Genomic DNA, 25363 nt, shown 5'->3' on the forward strand with positions numbered 1-25363 from the left:
CGTCCAAACACGCGGGTGCTAGTGGGGCGGAGACACGGAGCTCCTCCCTCGATTCGGTGCTGAGGAATCCGAATGTCTTTCGCTGTCTGAGCAGTTCGGCTGGAGCGGCTGTAATGAGCCGCTTTTGTGTACCATTTGGAAGGCGTCTGCTGGGCTGCAGGGCAAGGTCATTCGGTCCACAGAGAGACCCCCAGGTAAGTGACGGGGCCCGATTTTAATTTACATGCAGCATGGCCCTCTAAATGACAGGGCGCCGACGGGTTACAAGTGGATGTTTTGAAGTTCTGCGAGGGTACGGAGTTTAGTGGAATACAAGAAAGAGTCGCAGGGAGTGACCGCGGCCAGGAGAATACTCAATGACGTCTACTTTAAGCTTAGTACATCTCCATTAAAGTTCATATACAGTACCTTGAAAATGTTTTGTAGAATATGCTCCGTTTATCTTGCCAACATCAAAAGGACAAGGGATGCAGCTGTGGTTCGTCGTTTACTTACTGAATGTAAAATTCACAAACCTAAGTTTCTAAGTAGTCTTTCCTAATGTATTTTTTTTTTCTATCCATGCAACATTAAAAAAAAAAAATCCAAAAGAACAGGGTTTGAAGGTTGACTGATTCTTCGGTTCAAATTTTGATCAGGACTGTGAAGTTTGCATGTTCCCTTAGTTTGCTTATATGATTTATTGACACTCAAAAACAGTATCATTTAAGAGTAAGCTGTTTATTTATTACTTATTTTTTATAATTTTAAAGCAATGCATATTATTGCTGTCATTTAACATAATAATTTGTATTCAAATTTCTAAAGTTGTGTATTATTGCCTACTGTGCATTTATATAGTTTTGGAGTTTGGCAACCAAGTATTTCACTACGTAGTGTATTGTGTGTATAATTGTAGGGAACAAATACAGTTTGATTTGATTAGGGGCTTTAAATCTCTACGGTATGTGCTGTCCAAGTTCGGTTCCTGCCTTGTGTCTAATGGTGCTGGTTATTGAACAGATGGATGGGGCAACAGCCACAGGCAAGCAGAAACTTACAGACTTTTTAGAAACAGATTACATATATTTAGTAAAATGCATTAATGATTAAAGTATATACTTAAATAAAAACAGATGATACATTCAGTAACATGTTGTTAGTTGTCACCAGCCCTGAAGTGTGTTTACTAAGTAAGCATTTACAGACATGAAATGTAATGTTATTAAGATCTTTTCTGACCCGTCACAACCTCCGCATGCTCTAAATGTCTCAAGTCAATCAGGAGCAGGATTGCTGGATTTTATAACCATTCAGTCTGTTTCTGTACAGCATTCTTCACTGAATACAGGCACTGTCATAACTGTACATGTAAATACATTTTACAAAATACATCATGGGCTTGCTTAAACTACAGATTTGGTGAAACACACAATAAAACAAAGCAATTTCAAAGTGATTAACATAAATAAATCAAACAATATATGCCCGTTAATAATAAAATGTCTCTTCAGGTGGGAAAAATAAAACTACACAAACTAGTGGCTGAAGCAGTCAAAAGGGTTTTATTGTTCTTCTCTTAACTCAACATTTACAAGAACAGAAAAAAAAAAAGCAACAACAACTATTTACAATCCTCTCATTGTTTTGGCCGTGGGAGTTGCCTTCACTTTATGTCTTTAATCTTTCTATGGTGCACTCCTCCTCTAGCCTCCTGCTTAGAAAAGGCACGACTGTCCCCTGGACCTTCATGTGTTGCATCCTTTCAGTCCTGCATGGAAGACTAAAAAAAGCTTTGCCATCTGATACAACCACACACACACACATCACCAAGATCGTGGCCTGTTTCCCTTTTGGTGGTACAATCTGCCTTCCCAAATCCACTAACCCCAGCATCCCAATTACTGCTTTAATTGAGAGGGGCAGATGGAGCTCCTCTGTGCCCACCCCACTCCATGGCATTCTGGACTGCCCCATTGTCTACGGTTTTTGGGACACCCTGCCTCATGGTGATTTATCTAATTGTTACAAGATTGTTAAGGTATGGCCAGTGAACAATTAAGGGCAAGGAAACGAAAAACCCAGTCAGCAGCATACCTGGAAAAGTAAACATGTGGGAATCTACATTCAGTTGTAACACAAAGTCAAAAGACAACGACAGACACGGCAACAGTCCTGGAGGCTTCGGCCAGCTTGTTGCTCATCCTGTACAGGGCATTCTGCAGTGTTACATAAAACCGGACTGGACTGGCATCCAAAGTGTTTTTCCTATTGGAAGGAGAATGTGTTGACAGTACAGCAGTGGCACCTCGTTCAGCGGCATAACACTGAGAACAGGAACATAACAGTGAAGAGTGAGTAACAGTTCATAATTGCTGCTTTACTTCCATTTTTGTACAAATAACTACCATATCTGCAATAAGCTTAGCTAGTCAGCAGCTCACGGCACAGTATGCTGTAACAGGACTTATTGATAAGCTGTGAATTGTATGTATGACCTTAAGAGTTATCTATGGAAATCTGATGAATACCTTTTAAGTATTAGTGTGTCCGAGTTGTTGTTTGGGGTTATTGAGGAATGATGGCTCCAGCTTACCTGCAACCCTACCCTGGATAATCAGGTCAGGAAATGGATGGATTACTGTGAACTCATGTTGAACTCATGTTGCCTGTTTTTATTGCAGTTTTATTTGTACTGTGACCAAAATTTCAGATCAGTAATATTGCTATAGCAATAAAATTTTTACGTTATTTTGACTACTTTTTCTGAAGAAATGTTACAGTTTTAATTATTATAATTTTAACAGCATACTATGGTCCTAAGTTATTAGAGTATTTGAAAATGTTTCTGTAAATTTAAAAAAGTGTAGGTGGTGGTAAAAAAGAAATCTTTTATTCTTGCAATTTTCGATCAGTAAATGCAGGGCTTGCCTGTCAAATAATGTAAGATTAAAGTCACGTTGAACGATGTATCTGGAAAAAGAGTAGTCATGTTAAATATACAAGGGTGGAAAAGAGAGGAACAAAGGTGAGGAAGATGAAGGGGGTGAGAGGGAGCTACTATAGAAAACATAACATTGTAATTGCTTTTCTTTTTTTAAAAAAATGTGTGTGATACAAACCAAAAGATTAGAAATGAAATGGTCCATAATATGTTAGAAGTGAGATCTTTATATATTGACTAAAATGTTACTGGCAATTAATTTTTTTTTAATTTTTTTTTTTTTGAAACCTTGAAGTTTTTCTAGTACATCCTTTATCACAATAAGGATACCTGTAAAATACCCTGTTACTATAAGGAAGCAGATACACCAAATTGTTCAAAGTAATGAAGCTCCTACCTATGGCCAGGGATCTGAATCGTCCGATTTTCACTACAAAAGACTTGATTGATATGTGATTGGTAAATTGGCTGACCCGGGAAGGTTTAAAAAGGCATTCAGAGACTCCAGGTCATAACTAGAGCCATTGTTTTAGAAATATGCCTGTTACTGTGCCTAACTCTTATTGGGTGCATGTGTCTCAGTCTTTTTATCTCATTGTTACAATATTAACTGATGATGGTGTGAAGTGGTAGACATTACATGCAGCTTAGTGCAATATCCTACCTTATTATGATTTCCTTTTTCTTCTTCTTTTTTTATTAACATCATCTTTGTGGTGAAGCTACACTGATAGTATCAGAAAACTACAAAACTAATCATGATTATCAGTTTGTGGCAAGGGGTAGTGTATAATCATGACGTCACTCATTCTTGGGTGTAGCTTAGTGCTCCTTGCTGGGACTGGGAGTAGGATGCTTCATATCTGCTTCTCATGGCCTACTGTGAGGTGGGACAAATTTTTTTCCTAGTCAGAGTTTTTGTTTTTTTTTAGCTCCTAGGAGTAATTCAGAGGTGCCAGGTAAAAAAAAAAATTTTGGCATGGGTGGTCCTGCAGTAGGCAGCATTTGGAAGTAGATGATTAGAAGATGGGCTGCAGGAAAGTCAAAACTGAACAAATTTAGGTCATTCATGTACTTTCTTGGACCATAGTTCTGTATTTACTAACCACTTTGGGATAGCTGTCCACAACGGAAATGTTTTGCCTAAAAGAACGATTGTTTATTAATATATAGGATGCCAAAATGGTTAGCATGTGTGTCACTGTATGGAGGAATATTTCGGACAAAATGAAATAAATAAATAAATGCGTAAATAAATAAAAGTACTGTGAAATGTGAGCATAAATAAATAAATGTGTCATGAAATGACAGCCTTAATAAATAAATATGTCATGAAATGAGAGCATAAATAAATAAATGTGTCACGAAATATGTTTTTCGTTGCTTATTTATTTATTTAATTTTGTCCGTAACATTCCTGCAAACCGTCATGAAATACGACTTGAAATAAAACTGTCACTTTCACTCGTCAAAGTTGGGAGGGTGGGCTCTAACACGCCCTCTAGTTACTGATTGGTGAATCGATAGCACAAGAATTAATTAGAAAAATGCTTACTACTGCCGATTAAATGGATTCTGCCGAGGATATTACGTATTTCAGAGAGAGAATTGAAGATTTATCTGAAGAAATTACAATGTTGGCGGCCCTTTTAGAACTGAGTATTTGACCCTTGTTTTACGAGTAGAAAGTCAGTTGCATATTCGCAGCTACTTTTTCAAACAACTGTACAGCTCTGATCAGTGGTAAAGTTGTTCAGTTCAAAATATTAGTTGGAGCTGCTTTGGGCATTCCATGTCAAAGTACCTAAACTAATACAGCCGTTGCAGCTTACCGTATATCACACTGGCTCATTCGTCTTGTGATCGTCTTCTCTGATACATCATACAGATCTGCAATCTGTTGTACTTTTAAACCGCATAACAGAAGGTGTTCTATTGACTCAGCTGGAATGTCAAAGGATGGACATCCAGAGCAGGGTACTGCATCACCTGAACTGCAGTGTAGTAGAGTCTGTTCCACCTGTTCTTCGATAATTTCAAAAACAGTTTCATCTATATCGGAGTCTAAAAGGGCCGCCAACATTGTAATTTCTTCCGATAAATCTTCAATTCTCTCTCTGAAATACGTAATATCTTCGGCAGAATCCATTTCATCGGCAGTAGTAAGCATTTTTCTAATTAATTCTTGTGCTATCGATTCACCAATCAGTAACTAGAGGGCGTGTTAGAGCCCACCCTCTCAACTTTGACGAGTGAAAGTGACAGTTTTATTTCAAGCCGTATTTCATGACGGTTTGCAGGAATGTTACGGACAAAATGAAATAAATAAATAAGCAATGAAAAACATATTTCGTGACACATTTATTTATTTATGCTCTCATTTCATGACATATTTATTTATTAAGGCTGTCATTTCATGACACATTTATTTATTTATGCTCACATTTCACAGTACTTTTATTTATTTACGCATTTATTTATTTATTTCATTTTGTCCGAAATATTCCTCCATATCACTGGGACCAATAATTCAGATTTGAATTTTATAAATTAAAAATATACAAGTCTCTTTGGAAAGGGTGTCTGCTAAATAATGCATAGTAAATGTGACTGTTTCATTTGTGAAACCTGTTGTGGAGCCAACCCGGACACAGACAGGCGGACATGTTGTAATCACCACCACACGTTTATTAATACAACTATTTACAATATTTAAAGTTCAAAAGTGCACACAAACAAACCCCCAATTCACAGTCCTGGCCACAAATGCCTCTTCTTCGGGCCGCCTCCACTCTCCTCTCGTGCCTCGTTCTGCTTCCACCCGACTCCAGCCTTGAATGAAGGGAGACGGCCCCTTTTATATTCTCCCGGATGAGCTCCAGGTGGCTCCTGGCATTCCCTCATTAGCCACGCCCCAGCGTGGCGGAAGTGCCAGCTGTTCTCCCGGCAGCTCCCCGGGTGTCCTCCTAAATCTTCCCCCCAGCACTTCCTGGTGTGGCGGAAGTGCTGAGGTAACAGGTCCCCAAGGCATTGGGGCGCCTCCTGGCGGTGACTACGGACCCCTACAGAGTGGGGCTTCCATGCCCTGAACCTGTGGCCCCCAAAGCAACCAGGAAGGCGCCCCCCACGTGATCCAGGGTGGGCGCAGACCCACATCCGGTCCCTCATGGCGTCCCGGCCGGGTCATGGCCCCTGGCATCCCTGACACTGTCTTCTTCTACTTTTGGCTGCGGATCATCTTCTTCCATATCTTTGTCCTCTGCATCTTGTTCTGTTACACCCATCACCTGCATGTCCTCTCTCACCACATCCATAAACCTTCTCTTAGGCCTTCCTCTTTTTCTCTTCCCTGGCAGCTCTATCCTTAAAATCCTTCTCCAAATATACCCATCATCTCTTCTCTGCACATGTCCAAACCAATGCAGTCTCGCCTCTCTGACTTTGTCTCCCAACTGTCCAACTTGAGCCAACCCTCTAATGTACTCATTTCTAATCCTATCCATCCTTGTCACGCCCAATGCAAATCTTAGCATCTTTAACTCTGCCACCTCCAGCTCTGTCTCCTGCTTTCTGGTCAGTGCCACCGTCTCCAACCCATATAACATAGCTGGTCTCACTACCGTCCTGTAGACCTTCCCTTTCACTCTTGCTGATATCTGTCTGTCACAAATCACTCCTGACACTCTTCTCCACCCATTCCACCCTGCCTGCACTCTCTTTTTCACCTCTCTTCCACAATCCCCATTACTCTGTAATGTTGATCCCAAGTATTTAAACTCATCTACCTTCACCAACTCTACTCCCTGCATCCTCACCATTCCACTGACCTCCCTCTCATTTACACACATGTATTCTGTCTTGTTCCTACTGACCTTCATTCCTCTCCTCTCAAGAGCATATCTCCACCTCTCCAGGGTCTCCTCAACCTGCTCCCTACTATCACTACAGATCACAATGTCATCAGCAAACATCATAGTCCATGGGGACTCCTGTCTAATCTCGTCTGTCAACCTGTCCATCACCATTGCAAATAAGAAAGGGCTCAGAGCTGATCCCTGATGTAATCCCACCTCCACCTTGAACGCATCCATCACTCCTACCTCAGACCTCGCCACGGTCACACTTCCCTCGTACATATCCTGTACAACTCTTATGTACTTCTCTGCCATTCCCGACTTCCTCATACAATACCACAACTCCTCTCGAGGCACCCTGTCATATGCTTTCTCCAGGTCCACAAAGACGCAATGCAACTCCTTCTGGCCTTCTCTAAACTTCTCCATCAACATCCTCAGAGCAAACATTGCATCTGTGGTGCTCTTTCTTGGCATGAAACCATACTGCTGCTCACTAATCATCACCTCACTTCTTAACCTAGCTTCCACTACTCTTTCCCATAACTTCATGCTGTGGTTCATCAATTTTATCCCCCTGTAGTTAGTACAGTCCTGGACATCCCCCTTATTCTTAAATATCGGCGCCAGTACACTTTTTCACTCCTCAGACATCCTCTCACTTTCCAAGATTCCATTAAACAATCTGGTTAAAAACTCCACTGCCATCTCTCCTAAACACCTCCATGCTTCCACAGGTATGTCATCTGGACCAACAGCTTTTCCATTCTTCATCCTCTTCATAGCTGTCCTTACTTCCTCCTTGCTAATCAGTTGCACTTCCTGATTCACTATCTCCACATCATCCAACCTCTTCTCTCTCATGTTCTCGTCATTCACCTGCCTCTCAAAGTACTCTTTCCATTTGCTCAACACACTCTCCTCGCTTGTGAATATGTTTCCATCTTTATCCTTTATTACCCTAACCTGCTGCACATCTTTCCCAGCTCGTCTCTCTGTCTAGCCAATCGGTACAGGTCCTTTTCTCTCTCCTTGGTGTCCAACCTCTCATACAACTCATCATATACCTTTTCTTTAGCCTTTGCCACCCCTCTCTTCACCGTGTGCCTTCTCTCCTTGTACTCTTGTCTACTTTCTGTTTCTATCTGACTATCACACATCTTTGCCATCCTCTTCCTTTGTATACTTTCCTGTACTTCCCCATTCTACCACCAGGTTTCTGATTCCTCCTTCCTCTGTCCAGATGTCACGCCAAGCACCCTTCTTGCTGTCATCCTTACTACATCTGTTGTAGTTTCCCAACTGGTAATTCTTCACTACCACCCAGTGCCTGTCTCACCTTCTCCCTAAACTCAACCTTGCAGTCTTCCTTTTTCAACTTCCACCATTTGATCCTTGGCTCTGCCCTCACTCTCTTCCTCTTCTTGATCTCCAACGTCATCCTACAGACCACCATCCTATGCTGCTTAACTACACTTTCCCCTGCCACCACTTTGCAGTCTTCAATCTCCTTCAGATTGACTCTTCTGCATAGGATGTAATCTACCTGTGTGCATATTCCTCCACTCATGTACGTCACCCTATGTTCCTCCATCCTCTTAAAATATGTATTCACCACAGCCATGTCCATCCTTTTGGCAAAATCCACTATCCTCTGACCTTCTTCATTCCTCTCCTTGACACCATACCTACCCATCACCTCCTTGTCTCCTCTGTTCCCTTCACCAACATGTCCATTGAAATCTGCTCCAATCACCACTTTCTGTCCCTTGGGTACACTGTTCATCACTTCATCCAACTCACTCCAAAATTCTTCTTTCTCACCCATTGCACACCCAACTTGCGGGGCATATGCACTAACAACATTCATCATCACACCTCCAATTTCCAGCTTCATAATCATTACTCTGTCTGACACTCTTTTCACCTACAAAACAATCTTGACATACTGTTCCTTCAGAATAACCCCTACTCCGTTTCTCCTCCCATACACACCATGATAGAACAATTTGAATCCACCTCTAATCCACCTGGCCTTACTCCCCTTCCATTTAGTCTCTTGCACGCACAATATATCAACCTTCCTTCTCTCCATCATATAGGCTAACTCTCTCCCCTTACCAGTTATACTGTACTTCCAACATTCAAAGTTCCTACCCGCAGTTCCAATCTCTTTACCTTCCTCCTGTCCTCCTGCCTCCGGACACGTCTCCCCCCCTCTTCTTCTTCGGCCAACAGTAGCCCAGTTTCCTCCAGCACAGTGTTGACTAACAGTACTGGTGGCGGTCGTTGTTAACCCGGGGCTCGACCGATCTGGTATGGAAATTTGTATTGTTGTCCACATATTGATTTGGCAAAATTTTACTCCGGATGCCCTTTCTGACGTAACCCTCCCCATTTATCCAGGCTTGGGACCGGCACAAAGAAACACACTGGTTTGTATATCTCTATTCTTGTAAAATTTAGTTTCCACCCGTAGTCCTCCTCCTTAGTGCTCCACTAGCAAAAAAGTTGCCAACCTTGCTAGTCGCATATTACTTATTCACCATTATATTAAAGAAAACTGGTTGTCTTGAGCAAATGCAATGTAAGTATGAATTTACATTACAATGGTTGTTCCCTCAACTTTGCCACAGTTTAACATTGGTAAACTTGTTATGTATGAAGGAATACACAAATAAATAAAAGGTATCATGAAATAAGCTAAAGACTTTTCTATTTAGGAAAGCATATTAAGAATGCCACTAATTATTGTTGTTTTATCTCTGTTTTTATCTTGTTTTGTCTTTGTTAAATTTTTTTATGTTGCACTTTGAGATTTACTACAAATGTAAAGTGCTTTATAAATAAAATGAAATGTTGTTGTTATTATTAAGTATTTATATTGTCAGGGATGCCAGGGGCAACAACCCGGCCGGGACACCGTGAGGGACCGGAAGAGGGTCAAAGCCCACCCTGGATCACGTGGGGGCCGCCTTCCTGGTTGTTCTGGGGGCCACGGGTTGAGGTCACACCAGAAGCCTTACCACCTGTAGGGGCCCGTGGTCACCGCCAGGATGCATAAAGCCGCCTCCAAAGCCCGGGAGGAGGCAGGCCAAGTCCACAATATATATACAGTATATATATGTGTGTGTATGTGTGTATATATATAATAATATATATATATATGTATATATACATACATACAGGTAAAATTCTGTTACAATGAATATCTTAACAACGAAATTTTCATTACAACATACCCGTCAACATTTGAAAAACATCCATTGGAATTTAACTCATTGTCACCCTCCTATAGAAACAGCAGACACAAAAAAACGATAACAGTTCATATTAAGAAAAAAAAATCTTAACATTTTTGCAGCTCTCTATTGCGGCAAAAAGAAAAAAGATGTTGCCAGTGAATTTGGAATTTCGCCATCTACACTGTCAACTTTCTTGAAAGACCGAGAAAAAAAGAAGGAAAATCTTGGGTTGCAAATGTATGCGAACTGCTGTATTTGAAGACGTTGAAAAAGCCATTTTTATGTGGTTAAGTGATGCTCATTCAAGAAATAACCCGGCTGTTCCTGTTTCAAGCTGAATAAAGCTGGTTTTGCTAAAGTACTGAGACTCAGCCTCATGTTTTGGGGTGTAAAACAGTGACTTATAGCACGGCCATGATCTTTTAGGATTCGCTTCTGTGGCGCCTCACTGCACCGCTGTGAGCCTCCTATTGCCCTGCCCCGGCAATGGACAAATAATCTTACACAGACGCGGCAATCATGCTTCGGGATGCACTTCAGCGTGACTTTCCCATTGGGTGGGGAATGGGGGGATCCCAAAAGAGTTCAGAAACCTTACAATATGAAGAAGAAGAAAAGGATGAGTTGGCTTCTGATTGATAACTGTGCTGCACATAACATGCTTCCGCATTTAGATAATGGTCGCATTGAATTCCTCCCACCCAATTGCACAGCAGTACTTTAGCCATTGGATTTGGTCATCATTCACACCCTGAATGTGTATTATCGCAAGGAAATGCTGAGAAAAATTCTCGTCCGCATAACTTGTAGATTAAAATTAATGCAAAAGAAATGAAATGATTGCAAACGCCTGGACACAACAAAATTTTACCTATGTATGTATATGTATATATATATATATATATATATATATATATATATATATATATTTGTTATGTTGTATTAAAATGTACATGGTGTCTCTTTCAGGTGGAAGCAAATGGCCCGCTTTTCTAATGCATTTTGTGAGCAATTTTCAGAAAATTTGAACTTCCTTGCATTGTTATCAATTATTATTAGAAAAGCCATTGAAACAAATTTAATGAAACATTAATTTTCACAGAAAAACTTACTTTTTTTAAAATTAAAATAGTTACTACCTGTCTAGGATTTCCATGGATTTCTTCACATTTCAAGTATATCTTGCTTTTATAAAGCATTTTCTTGTTAGGTTTGCTGTGCCACATTAGAAAGAGATGATTTAATCAGGCTTTTAGTCATAACTTGCTATTTTCATATACTGTATCTTTCATCTTATACTCCAAATATTAGACAATTAAAAGGAAAAAAGGATTTTATTAAAATGTAATCAGACAGCATACGTCTCCTTCTGTTATTTGTGAAAATGATCCTCTTCAAATTGTCCTTTTAAATATTAAACTACATTACCTTTCAAGCATTCTTAGATAATACAGATCCACTCATGGATCCTGTAGCATTATAATTAGGCAAATTCTTATTGTCTGAGTTTGGCCACCATTCAACTTTCTAAATTACATTCAATTTGTAAGTGTTTTGTATCCAAAACAAAAAGGAGTAAATGATAGAATAAAGCATTGAAAGAGATGCAGCATAAATACTAATTCCTTTGTCACTGGCTGGCATTTATAATTCCTGGCCCAAGCCTTTGTCTTGTCAGTATTTGTGCTTTGTGATGTTTCAGCAGTAGATTTAAAACATGAACTCTGACATGCCAGTAGACTTGCTTTTTCTTCAGCGAATAAACACCCCTTGTCTTGAATTTGTGGAGCTGAGTTGTAAAAAAACATGATCTTTTGCTGCTGTGAGCCGTCTTTTTTGTTTTTCTTTAAGCCGTGAAAATCTGTAAAGGAAGGGAGCTTGGTATAGCTTTATAAATAATAAGCACAACTGAAGTCTGGTGGGCAGATATTGTTATTCTGCTCACGGCTCTCTGAAAATTGCATTTTCCCTGATGAGTCATGGCATTGCTTGCTGTGTATTTCTTTTTTCTCTGACTCATGTGGTTTATATAATGTTCCTAAAATAAAAAGGCAAGACACCTGCCTTTTGGAAGGACAGCCATTTTGTACACATTTTTTCACTATTGTCTGATTTTTAAATAAAAGCATATCTAGAATGGTGTTTATTAACAGGCTTTACTTATCACAGGCTCCAGAGTTTATTCCACCAGAAAACTCCCAATATGACTGGATTGGTCCCCCTGACCCAGTCTCCAACCTCCGCCCCATCCGGTTCCATGTAGCAACAAATGAGAGCACACTGGAGAAACATCTTCGGCTGTTTAGGCAAGAAACAGAGGAGTGGAATCAGAAGTTCTGGGCTGCACAGAATTCATCTTTTATTAAGGTGTGTGATTCCAGCAAGTTCTGTAACGATACCCGGACAAGCAAGCTTTGCCCTTTTTTTTACAATTTCCACCTACAGACTTTATTGTTGGAATTTAACAATGTTGTCTTTTTTTCTTTTTTTTTGGAAATTTAAGGTATTCAGCAAGGGAGCTGGTTGAAATTTTTGGGGTTCTGAAACTGAACTCTCATTACACGAACATATTTTCATTTAAATCTATTTAAAATATTTCATCCCAGATTCTGCATTGTAGTGTTCTTTATTTGATCAAATAGGTTTATTCAGTATTGACCAGTATTGAAATGGAAGATAAAATTAGAGTTAATACAATATTAAGGAACTTAATACAGGGTGACACAGAAAAACGGGAACTTTTCAAAAACCCAATAAAAATAGAAGAAATCCAACAAAAAATTTTATTGACAGCAATTGAACCACTACAACTTGCCTTTTAAGAGACAGTAATCCAAATTATCAATGTCTGAAAATTACGTCCTGTAGATGGCGTCCTCCTGTACGTATGGATTCTTCCAATCTGCAGTTATGGTTCCCCATTGATCGCTGTAACAACTCAGCTGGGATACCACGAATTTCGTCTTGAATTCTTTGTTTCAATTCATTCAGTGTCCTTGGCCGAAGTCGTGTAGACCCGACTCTTAAGGTAGCCCCACAAGAAAAAATCACAAACGGACAAATCCGGTGATCTTGAGGGCCAAAGAATGTCACCAAATCTTGAGATGACACGGTTACCGAACAATTCTCGCACAGCTGCCATTGATTGCCTTGCAATTGATTACTAAATTACTAAATGGCGAGATTGTTTACAGCTCAAGGTCCCTGTTCCGCAGTGCTGCCAACTGTACATGGTTGCCGCTAAGCATTTCAAAAGTTCCTGTTTTTCTGTGTCACCCTGTACAATGCCTTATGGAAACTGCAATGCACAAAGGAAATCAAAATTAGAATAATTTATTTTTTTATTTTCATGGTCTTGGAAGAAAGTGAACAAGTAATCCAAAGTTTCCATGCAAATATTTTTTTCGTATTCTACAGGAAAAAGAAGAGTTCATAACTTCCTGTCTGAAAGCAGAAGGTCTTGGACTAAAAGATGAAAACGGTGGGTAAAGTTTAATAATAACTGTTCATCATTTTCTGTTAAAAGATGTTACTTCACTACTCAGATTCAACTCAAAACTCTTAGGAATGTTTTTATTAAATTGTTGCTGCTCTGTAATGTTTGTGTGCTTTGTGAATTATTCCTGAAATTTTCATTACTTTTTAAGTCATTCTCTTTCATTCATTCAAATGTTTGAAATACTTCTTCAGGGTTCTTGTTTCAAAAAGCGTTTTTAGTTAGTTAAACTCTGTCTAGGGCAGCCATTGTCATTGTTTTAGAAAATGTAGTTTTTAATTTTGTAAAGATTGCTAAAATATTTATGCTGTGTAATTTGCCAAATTTTGCCTTATTATTAGTTCATACCTAAAGCAGATGTTTATGGCGGTCCATTTCATTGACTGGTTAACAGAATGGTGAGGTGGTTAGTGTTACTCTTGCCTTACATTCCCAGAATCCTGGAATTGAATCCCACCCCAGGCACTGTCTGTGTGAATTTACACATTCTCTGTGTTTCTGCAAAGAGTTTGCATTAGGTATTTTTTTTTTCTTTCCACTTCCCAAAATATGCTTCTTTGGTTAATTAGCAACCTTACACTGATTCTGTTTATTCATGAATGGGACTTAATTTAAGGCTAGTTAATGCAGTTCTACCATAAGTAGCTCATTCGAAATGTGATGATGGATTACTTTACACGTCTGTATGAATAATTCGAAAGAAATTTGGCCAACAAGAAGGTTTTTACTGATGGATAAATGCTCTTTAAATATCTACCTTTCTTAGTTGAGGAAATGATTGCTCATTTTATGTTCTTATGTTCCTGACTGACTGGATGAGAAGGTGTCACCTTTTGATTTCTGAACATAGAAGATGCAAAACTAAGTGAATTAAAATTGGATTGTGTTTTCAACAAAACAGAGAATTTACTGGCAATGAATGGAACTTAAAAGTAAAGAAAATTTCATGATTGACTTGCAGAGTACCTATGAGCTATTATTCAATGTCACTCAATGTACATATACTTCAGAGCTTTAAGTTGGATTTTGGTCAAATATCCCTTAAATATCCCTGAAAAATCTATTTGAGATACAGTACCTTAAAATGCCTGCAGATGCATTTCAGAGGTCTCAAAATCTACAGCGTATCATTTCACGATATCTTAAAGTCTATTCGAGATACCTTTTGTATTTTAAGGTATCTCTAAACGTATTTGAAATATCTCAAAATGCACAGGAATGTATTTCAAGATAGTTCAAATTAAATTTCAGAGATCTTGAAATGCATTTCAGATATCTCAAAATCTACAGCGTATCATTTCAGGATATTTTGAAGTCTATTTGAGATGTCATAAAATGTATTTCAGATATCTGAAAATGCGTCTATTTCAAGATATCTGTAATTCAATTTGAGATATCTAAAGTGTATTTCCAAGTATCTTAAAATGCATTTTGAGGTATCTCTAAATGTTAATTTAGCTTTCCATACACTACATCATTTTAGTTGTAAATTCCTCAGTTGTTTGCTGTTATCAAAGCTTTTTCAGTTAACATTTAGCATTTAGTGTCTGTTGTACTTTATAGAATATATGAGGGGTGACAACGTTTTGAGCCTGACCTTCTAAGGGAAACAGCAGTAAAACCATACAAATGCTTTGTCAGTGTGGGTGGGGGGGATTTCCATGAAGCAGAAGTAAGATGGTCAACAGCTTTCCTTGACGTTGATTGACTGCTGCAAATGCCAGAGAAACTTGGCATAATATTTACTGGATAAATATGGACATCCTCAACATCATAAAAAATACTATGCATAGGAAAGGATTTTTCCAGCACTAACTTGAACTTGCTACTGTTTTTTTTTGAAAGCTGGGTCATTGTGGAATATCTAAGTTTCATCCCCAGTTATGAAATGCTTCTTGGATTTCTTCAGATCTGATTTCATTAATCTAAGATTCTGCTTGGAGCAATTAGATGTGGTGCTGATGCAGTTCAGGAGGTAACATTTTACCCAATGTGCACAGACACATTGGTTATGTTCGTTGTTTCTAAAGAATGGATTCAACTGAGTGATAAGTAATCGCTCTACTGTCAAGTAACTCTCACATCATCACTTTTTGATTCTAACTTACAATATGCTCCATGGTTGCAACATTTTCTCCTATTGTTGATATTGAAGGCAGACATTAGGTCATCTTTGAGAGTCCTGCCACAATTAAATTCTGTAGCCCATCCTTTGACTGTGTCACTTGAAGTGGACTGGTCCTGTTACATGTTGACTAAGAGAGAATGAATGTTTGAATTTGTGGTGTTGCAAATTGAAAAGCACAAAAGTTGATTTGGTGTTTTTTGGTATGTATGTTTATTAGTACATTACTGTATGTTGAATTGCACTTTATCAGCCATTAGTGGTAGAAACTTCTATTTCTCCCATTTTAGAACAAAGGAGCTACTCTTTGGTCAATTGTAAAAACAGCACTTTAGATTACACCTTTCGGTTAATGGTTCAAACCGTTCTGATCACCCCTTCTATTGCCTATTTACATAGCTGATATTTATTTTTCACCTCATCCATCCATTTTCTCAACCACTTAACAAATTCAGTATTGCTGGCAACCAGAGCCAGTGCCTGTCCCAGGAGCACAGAACCAAGGTGGGAGCCAGGTCTGGATGATGCATGAGTGTATGGCAGTGGACACTCGTGTACACATCCAGATTTTCTTATAGTGATAATTTTGTTGATAAAAACTAAGATGAAAAATACTTGTCAACGGCATTTTTTCTGTGACAAAAATGGAACAAAATCTGAATAAAAATATGCCATTAATGACAAAAACTGAGGCATATGGTTTTAAAATCATTGTTGACAAAAACAAAATGTTACGGACAGACTGGACTGGACAATGAATGATGTGAATCTCTTTGCACGTTTCTATTACACATGACGTGGTCCACAAACAAATAACAGACTTGAATGCAGTGTTGTAATTTTGAAAACTTGTATCCCTGCTTGTAAAATTGGATAACACTAGTTTGGGTGCCATCAGGAAGTCACCACTTCAGCCAAAATCCTGCTTCACTTTGCTCTGCTATGTCGGCCAACGTGATTCTCGGGTGAAAAAAGCGGTCAGACATCTGGGCCAACTTTAATTACATTGCTGACGAAAATAAGACCCAATGTAAGCCATGTGGAATGAAGCTCACAGGAAAGAACACCACAAACATGTAAAGGGGTCTAGAGTCACGCACGCCATCTTGAAATTCATGGCAAGGTGTGTAGCATTATCTAGGTGGTGACTTGTCCAATACCAATACTGTTACCTCTGGCTCTTTTTTGTCCCCCCTTCTAATACTAATGTGTCACATCAATAGTAAGCTCGGTACTGTAGTCTTACGTGACCGCAAATGTATGAATAACTTTGGATGGCACAATGATATGTGAGAAAAATGTGAGTAAAAACTACATATGAGAAAGTGGTGATAATACAGCACCGCATCAACATTTTGAAAAGAAAAATGGCAGAAGTCATTTCTGGCAATGCTTTATGTTCAAGAATATCAGCATGCGATTAGGGAAACTGTGCTTATTAATTTAATAAAAAGAAAAAAGCAACACACAAACACACACAGGATTTTCTTGTTGCCAGTTTTATCCCTTTACAAGTCACATAAGAAACAGATTTGTGCATCTCTGAGAGTGCAGTCAGGTGTGAGTTGCAGCTATTTAGCTTATAGTGTCACTCATTTGTTACAGCAGATGACATGACAGGGCACCATTAATTGCTTTTAATGCAGTGTCCTACACAGTCCTGATAAAGGAACAGAAGCTTTGCATTTGTTCCTTGATTGTAATGAGCACATCTTTGTCTGCACATCCATCCATTTTGTAATTGATGTGTACAGTTCAAGGTTGCTGGCGACACCACCTCGCACGCATCCACTTACACATACAGGCACAGTGGCAGTGACAACAAGAGTCAAAGTGGTTAAAATCAGGGCAGGTTTCAAATGAAGTACCTATTTGGCTTCTCTACATCAAGCTGAGCTGCCCCATTTTTTAACACTAACATAAAATGTTTTAAGGATTTCAGTGCTTGAAGTGCAAATTAATATGATATGTACATGTACAGTATGGCAAAACAGCATTAGTTCACTGCTGAATATGAATATGCAAGCACTAAATGTGTGTGTTAGTTTGGTTTTTATGGGCAAACTAGCATTTATGAGCATTGTGAAATTGTGAAGAACGTAGTAAAGACACATGTCTTTTTTTTTTTTGTAAAATCTTAAACCAGTATAACTAAGGCATGTTGAGGGCCAGAAAACTATGATAATAGACCAGAGGTGCTATTACCTGACTAAGATATTTAGGAGTAAATCCAATCTACACCTACTCTTCATTTTATTTTCAATAATCACTATATGTGATTTGGCTCATTAGTGTACATCTTAGCATAACAGTTTAGAGGTACAGTATATTCTGTGCATGTTCACGTGGTAAACAAGATATCCATCTTTTTTTTGGCTGTTTGACTAATTTACTTCAGTCGACTAAAAACTGTTTTACTTTTTCTCAACTAAAATTAATTTATTTTTTGTCAACTGAAACTAGACTAAAACTAACAATGATTAAATGACTAAAATGTGACTAAAATGCAATTTGGTCAGAAGAATAAGACTAAAATTAAATCAAAATGTATTGTCAAAATTAACACTGCTGTCTCATACTGTATCACTTTAAAGTCATCTGTTAACCTACTAAACACCTCTTTATGCTGTTTGAAGAAAACCAGAGAGCTTCCAGAGTGGAGAAAAGCATATGCAGACACAGGGAGAATTTATTATTTATTGCCATAATGTATTATTTTTATTAAACTGTGTCATTTGCACAATGTTGATGTACACTGTTTTGTTGCTGTAGGAGGCAGAATAGCAACACATATTTCATTACACTGTAAAATTGAGTATGATAACAATAAATTGAATTGAAATGTTTGTGAAACCTTGTTCAGACACTCTGTCATACTACTAATAATGAAATTAATTGTGTTTGACATAACATTTTCATGCCCCGTTTTGCTTGTCAGATGTAATGGGCCAATTTTTTGTTTTGTTTATTTTTAGGTAGGAAAAGGAAGCTGAGTGCAGAAAAAATGGCTGAATTTTACAAAGACTTTCTCAACAAAAACTGGCAAAAACATGCAGATTACAATAAGTAAGTTAAAATGAAAGAACATGACTGGATGTATATTCCATGTATAAAAGAAGTTTAACAATGAGAACATAATAGCCAACTTTTACAATTTATTTGCCACCAGCAGGCACATCTATGTTTCTGTAGAATTTCCTCTTACATACAGTAATTATTTGAGGCAAAGTATTTCCTTATTCACATCCCCATATAGAGAGAAATGAGTCTTTATTAAAGAGACATGAACAAATTGTTTCCTAATAGTTTGGATAAAATCTGCCAAATGTAAAGAACACATGTGGGAACTTGTTAACAGTCTTCTAGAATGCTCTTTCCAGCATGTGTTTATGGTATACAATATAAATCTGAATAAATAGAAGGGATTAGTGCCTGGGTTGTCAGTTGTGGATTAGAAAAATTGTATGAAGTGGAATTCAGAATCTCTTTCATCATATCTGACAAGGAAGTGGGTTTTTTCTTCTAGTTTGTTATTATTTTTCAAGGACTATATTGTGTTGGACTTGCTCATGGATAATCATTTTTGAGTAAAATAATATACTGCTGCCTAATTAGTTCACACAACATATAACTTGCAAGAAATAGTGGATATTGGAATGCAGGGTTTTATTCTACCACCACCTCTCAATATCCCAGAGGAGCTTTTCAACACATTGGTGCCTGTCTGGATTACTACTCCAGTGAGGACTCAGTGCAGGTGGAGGTGGGAGAAGAAGCACAAGTTGGGTAAGAGAGCTGGCGTCCATGCCAGACTAAAGAACTCTCAGAACAAGCCTGCTCTACTCAGGCTGTTTGTCTCAAACACCCAATCTTTAGTCAACAAGATTGATGAGCTGACACTGTGGATATCTTCGCTTTGGATGAACAGCTGAACCTCATTTTTCACCAAAACCTGCCTGAATGCAGACGTCCCTGATATGGCTATTCTGCTAGTAGGCTAGACTGTTTAGTGTTCAAATTGGACCACAATAAATTTGGTAAGGACAGAGGCAGTGGAGTGTGCATATATGTAAATAATTCTTTGTGCACCTCCATGGTCGCTGCTGAATAGTATTGCTCTCCACACTTAGAATTCATAACAGTGAAATGCAGATATTTCTTTCTGTCGAGGGGATTTACTGTCGTATTCCTCACCGCAGTTTATATCCCACCACAAGCTAATGTCAAGTTGGCGTTGACTAAACTACATGAATATACGAACCATCTGAAAATCATTCATCCAGATACCGTGTTTGTCATAGCGGGCATTTTTAATCATGTCGGCCTTAAAACTATGCTCCCCAAATTTTATCATTTCACTGATTTTCCAACCAGGGGGAATAATACACTGGATCTCATGGGTACTATAATGTAGCAAATGCTTATATAGCATTGCTGTAACCCCAGCCAGTCTGATCACATTTCTTTGTTCTTGACTCCAATATACAAACCCCTTATTGCCAGGACAAAACCTTGTGTGCATACAGTCAGAGTTAGGCATGAGGGAACCATAACTGAAATACAGGACTGCTTTGATGATACCAAACTGTTCAAACAGGCAGCTACAAAGGACGTTTCCTTTGGAGGGACGGCTTCTGTTCTCTTTCTCCAATGTAGAACCCTCATCCTCATCTGAGTTCACCTCTGTTATAGCACATCCTTATTTGAAAACAGCAGTGTCAGATCGGGAGGAGTGTTAACGTGACTGAGAGAATAAAACTGAATAAACAAAATAAGCTAAACTTTACAAGTATCATAAATTTACACCGGCTGTTACAAACTCAAATCAAATGTATGTTTGTATTTAATAATAGTAACAATAAGAGCAGCTCACTACCTAAAACAGTACTTATGAGAAGCGGCCAGAATCAAACCCCCAATTTCTTGATTATGAGTCAGCAGTTCTTACCATTGCACCACCCAAGAGGCTGTGTCAGCATCGTATCCTAACCCGATTTCTTTTTCTTTGGTTATATTCTTGAGTAAAAGCACACTTGTTTTGTTATACGTATACCTTTTGTGAAAGTGTTTATTAGATATTTGGACTTCATGTCAAAATTTTGTCATTAATACTACAACATGAAAAAAGTTTTTTTTAGATGTGTTTTCAACATTTCCTGCATTTCTCGCATTTCCTGTCATCCTACATTTACATAGATCCTTGTAGACACGGAACACACATGTAATGCATGTGTTCCAAATAACGATATATTATTTACCTATACTGTATAACTCTAGGCACCTCACACCCAGATAAACAAGACTTGAGCCGGGAGTGCTTTTTGCCTTTTCTGTGGCAGCTGCTTGTGCTCATCAACACATTTACAAAACAAAAGATGCTAATGGAGAGGTACGAAGGAACTTAAAGTGGCCCGGGATTATGAGTTCGTAGGCTTCAGGGATTCTAGTGTTAAGAGCAACATCTCCTGACATTCCCCCCAGCCCAGAGGAGTTGGATGTTGAACTAAACAACTTAGGTCTCAACTCACACCAGGGCAACTGGATTTTAGATTTTTTAGACCCTCGGGCAGACACTTCAAAGCCCTGCATGCCTGTACTACCAGGCAGCTTTTACCCCAAAGCAATCAGCCTATTAAATACAAAGAGATCACTGTCCTTTCCTATAACAGAACAACCACTAATTGAACTGAACTTCTGCATCAACCACACATAGTTACACACTTATAGTGGCATGCAAAGGTTTGGGCACCCTTGCATAAAATGTCTGTTACTGTGAATAGTTAAGTGAGCAGAAGATGAACTGATCACCAAAAGGCATAAAGTTAAAACTGACACATTTCTTTTCAGCATTTTATGCAATCTCAGTGTATTATTTTTGTTTTGTACAATTGTACAGTGAGAAAACGCAAAGAGCACCATGCAAATTTTGGGCACCCCAACATATTTGAGGTCTCAGGTAACTTTTACCAAGCTCTCAGACCTTCATTAGGTTGTTAGGACTATGTCTTGTTCACAGTTATTATTGGGGAAACCCAGGTGGTGCAAATTGCAAAGTTGTATAAATTCTTTCTCAAACCTTGTTGCAGCAATCAGCAGCCATGGCCTCCTCTAAGCAACTGCCTAGCACTCTGAAAAATAATATAATTGATGCTCCCAAAGCAGGAGAAACCTACAAGTAGGTAACAAAGCATTTTGAGGTAGCTGTATTCTCAGTTCGTAATATTATTAAGCAATGGTAGTTAACAGGACCAGTGGCGGTCAAGTTGAGGGTTGGGAAGACCAAGAAAACTTTCTAAAAGAACTGCTTGTTGGATTGCTAGAAAGGCTAATAAAAATGCCTGCTTGACTTCAGAAGACCTTCAGGAAGATTTAGCAGACTCTGGAGTGGTGGTACACTGTCCTGCTTTGCAGCAACAACTGAACAAATATGACCTTCATGGTAGAGTCAACAGAAGAAATCCTTTCCTGCATCCTAGCCACAATATTCAGTGCCTGACGTTTGCAAATGAACATCTAAACAAGCCTGATGCATTTTGGAAACAAGTCCTGTTGACTGATGAAGCTACAATAGAACTTTTTAGCCACAATGTGGAAAGGTATATTTGGAGCAAAAAGAGTGCCAAATTCCAGGAAAAGAACACCTCTCCAACTATTAAGAATGGAGGTGGATCGATCACTTTTTGGGCTTGTGTTGCAGGCAGTGGCACAGGGAACACGTCATTGGTAGAAGGAATAATGGATTCAAATAAATACCAGCAAATTCTGGAAACAAACATCACACCATCTGTAAAAACGACAAACTTAAAAAGAGGATGGGTCCTACAACAAGATAATGATCCTAAAACGCACCTCAAAATCTACAATGGAACTACCTCAAGAGGCATAAGCTGACTGTTTTGCCAAGGCCCTCACGGTCCCCTGACCTAAACATCATTGAAAATCTGTGTATAGATCTCAAAAGAACAGTGAATGCAAGGTGACCCAAGAATCCTGCAGAATTAGAAGCCTTTGCAAGGACAAATAGGTGAAAGTAAGAATTGAAAGACACTTAGCTGGCTAAAAAAAGTGTTTATAAGCAGTGATACTTGCCAAAGGAGGTGTTAGTAAGTGCTGACCATGTCGGATGCTCAGACTTTTTCTTCAGGCCCTTTTCATTTTTTTGTAATTTTGTATGTGTGAATGATGGAAATAAAAATGTAGTTTTTTTATGTATTTTTATTTTTATCTAAGGCATCTACAGGCTTGCTCCAAACAATATTTCATTATATTGTACAATGACAATAAAGGTATCTTGATCTTGAATTACATAATAACCATGCATTTTAAAAGGAATTGGGATATACCATAGCTGTAATTTTTAAAAAAAATTTAAAAATGAGACACAAAAGATGAAAAAAACATCTTTACAATGCAGAACATAGGCACGTGCAGAAAAACAAAAAAAAGGCTAAAAATGTTCTGTTCAGCAAAATATCTGTAATCCAGATACAACAGATTCAGAAAGTATTCAGATCACTTCACTTTCTGCACAATTTAAAGTTTTGTAGACTTAATTTTAAATGGAAGAATTTGCCATTTTAGCTCATTGATATACTCAATAACTCATAATCACAAAGTGTTTTTTAGAAAGGTTTGCATTGCTCACAGGAATGAATACAGTAGGAGCAGAGTTAAACTGTCTCATACTTCATGTCTTTATGTGACAAAATAAATCAATTAATCAACTCTTTCGAACCAAGCTTTTTTGCTTGTGCATTTATCCAGGTACCTGGTTTTTCATCCCTTATCCCAAAGATTTGTTTCGTTTGATTGGATGGTGACTTTGAATTAGCCTGATGTAATTAGCTGGTGTGTGCCACAGCATCAAGGGTGTGCACTCCTGCCTTGCACCCAGTGTTGTCACTATTAGCTTTGACACCATTAAATTAATCATGTTAGTGGAATGCATGGGTAGGTGGATGTATATCACTTCACTTTCCCTCCATGTGTTCTGATAACAATCACAGCAGCAACCTGATGAGCTGAAAAGAGTAAACTACTCCATCCTTTGCAATTTTCTCAAAAACCCTTCTTGAGAATTCCCAGATATTCCCACACCAATTGAGAGATGCATTTTAATCCATCCCTTCATTCATTTAAAGTGTTCTTTCTTAATAAATTGATTTTATAAGTGGAACTGAACCAGGTACATTTAGCCTTGTAGTCTCTAAAATTATACTAATCTGAAAAAGCTTAAATTATAACCAGGCGAGGTGCTTAAAATACAAAGTGTGCAAAGGCAGAGTAGAATTAGGTTTCACAGGTTCAAAATAACCACTTGCTGTGTGATGCACTGGTGGTAATGAAAATCAATGCTCTCCTTTGAACAGTAGAAACCAAAAGCAATGAAATTTTTGTATTGGTTGTGATTGTTTTTTTATAATAAAACATGGACTGTATCCTGATTTCGACTGTAAGCTGAAATTCCTGATCATATTCTGTGGCCATCAGGGGCTGCTTTAGCTCCCCAAACAGGCTCTAGACACAAGTTGCCAATACAACAGATTTACTTGAGGAAAACTCTTACGTGAATTATTTCCTACATCACAGCAATGCTCTGTGATACGGTCTTCTCTGTCTCCATCTTTCTGCCTCCTCTGCTCCTCTCTGCAAGCTTTGTTCTCCTCCTCTCAACTCTGGCTCTAATTATGGCCCCTGTGCCTGCTATCTTTACTGGCTCTTCCACTCTGTTGGTCTGTAGGCAGGGTAAGGTTCCTGGCCGTCCCTTACACTTGTTATAGGAACAAGTTAAGCAATTTTTCTGTTACATATGTAATGTACCCTCTTACTACATCAACTGGTAAAATTAGCCTTCTTCATCAACTCCATGGAAATAAAAGAAAAAATAAGTATTGGACAAAGAAATGCAGTTGGCCTGTGTTCTTAAATTTTAACAGCTAGACAAGTCACAGGAAACCGTATGGCATTTATAGGCAGAATCTTTACACAGAACTTTACAGAACTTCAATTAAAGGGCATTCCAGTCTAACATCAGTTCATCTTACAGTTTTTCTGGGCATTCATCTTCTATGCAGTATTGCAGCTGTGTTTTTACTTCTTTCTCTCTTATAACACTCCTTCTTCTCTTTCTACTTTTCTGCTTGTGCATTCTTATTAATCCTTTATCTTATATAGTGTCTAATTCACTTTTTAAGTGTGTGTGTCTGTGTGTTTGTGTATGTGTGGAATGTACAGCTGTACATGAGGACACCAGTGGAAATTAAGGGGAAGTGTATTTAAGACTGAAGCCAGGAAGCACTTTATGCAAATAGTTGTGGGAATCTGGTTCAAATTACTGAGTCACAGTGCTGAAGCAGAAATGACAGTCTTTATGAAGCATCTGGATGAGCTTGAAGCTTGATTGACTGAATGGTCTTCTCTCATTTGTCAAATTTCTTAAGTTGCTATTTCATAAAAAATGTTTTGTTTTTTTTTTTCCTCTTCTTAGAGAATGGTACAAACGCAACATAACCATGACATTCCTGATGGGGAAGGTTACCCTCCAGATGTTTTGGGAACGACTTGGTCGAAGAACTGAAGAGGTGAAATCAAAAAGATGACCTTCAAAAGCCAAACTGTATTAAATATATTTGCCTTATTAATGACTTAATTTATTATTTTTCACATTTTAATGCACATAGAGTGCTCCTGTTCCATAATATAAACAGAGCCTTTACAGTC

General features: G+C 38.4%; 1 protein-coding gene across 1 annotated transcript; it reads left to right on the plus strand.

Annotated features, from left to right (window-relative positions):
- The first annotated feature begins 27 nt into the window (after positions 1-27).
- Positions 28-25363, plus strand: LOC120519148 (cytochrome c oxidase assembly factor 8). Its single transcript, XM_039742294.1, has 5 exons — positions 28-194; positions 12192-12389; positions 13440-13503; positions 18619-18709; positions 25131-25363. Exons 1-5 carry the CDS (start codon positions 114-116, stop codon positions 25240-25242), a joined length of 546 nt encoding a protein of 181 aa, XP_039598228.1. The 5' UTR covers positions 28-113; the 3' UTR covers positions 25243-25363.

This window comes from Polypterus senegalus, chromosome 18 (genome assembly GCF_016835505.1).
Source record: "Polypterus senegalus isolate Bchr_013 chromosome 18, ASM1683550v1, whole genome shotgun sequence".
NCBI lineage: Eukaryota > Metazoa > Chordata > Cladistia > Polypteriformes > Polypteridae > Polypterus > Polypterus senegalus.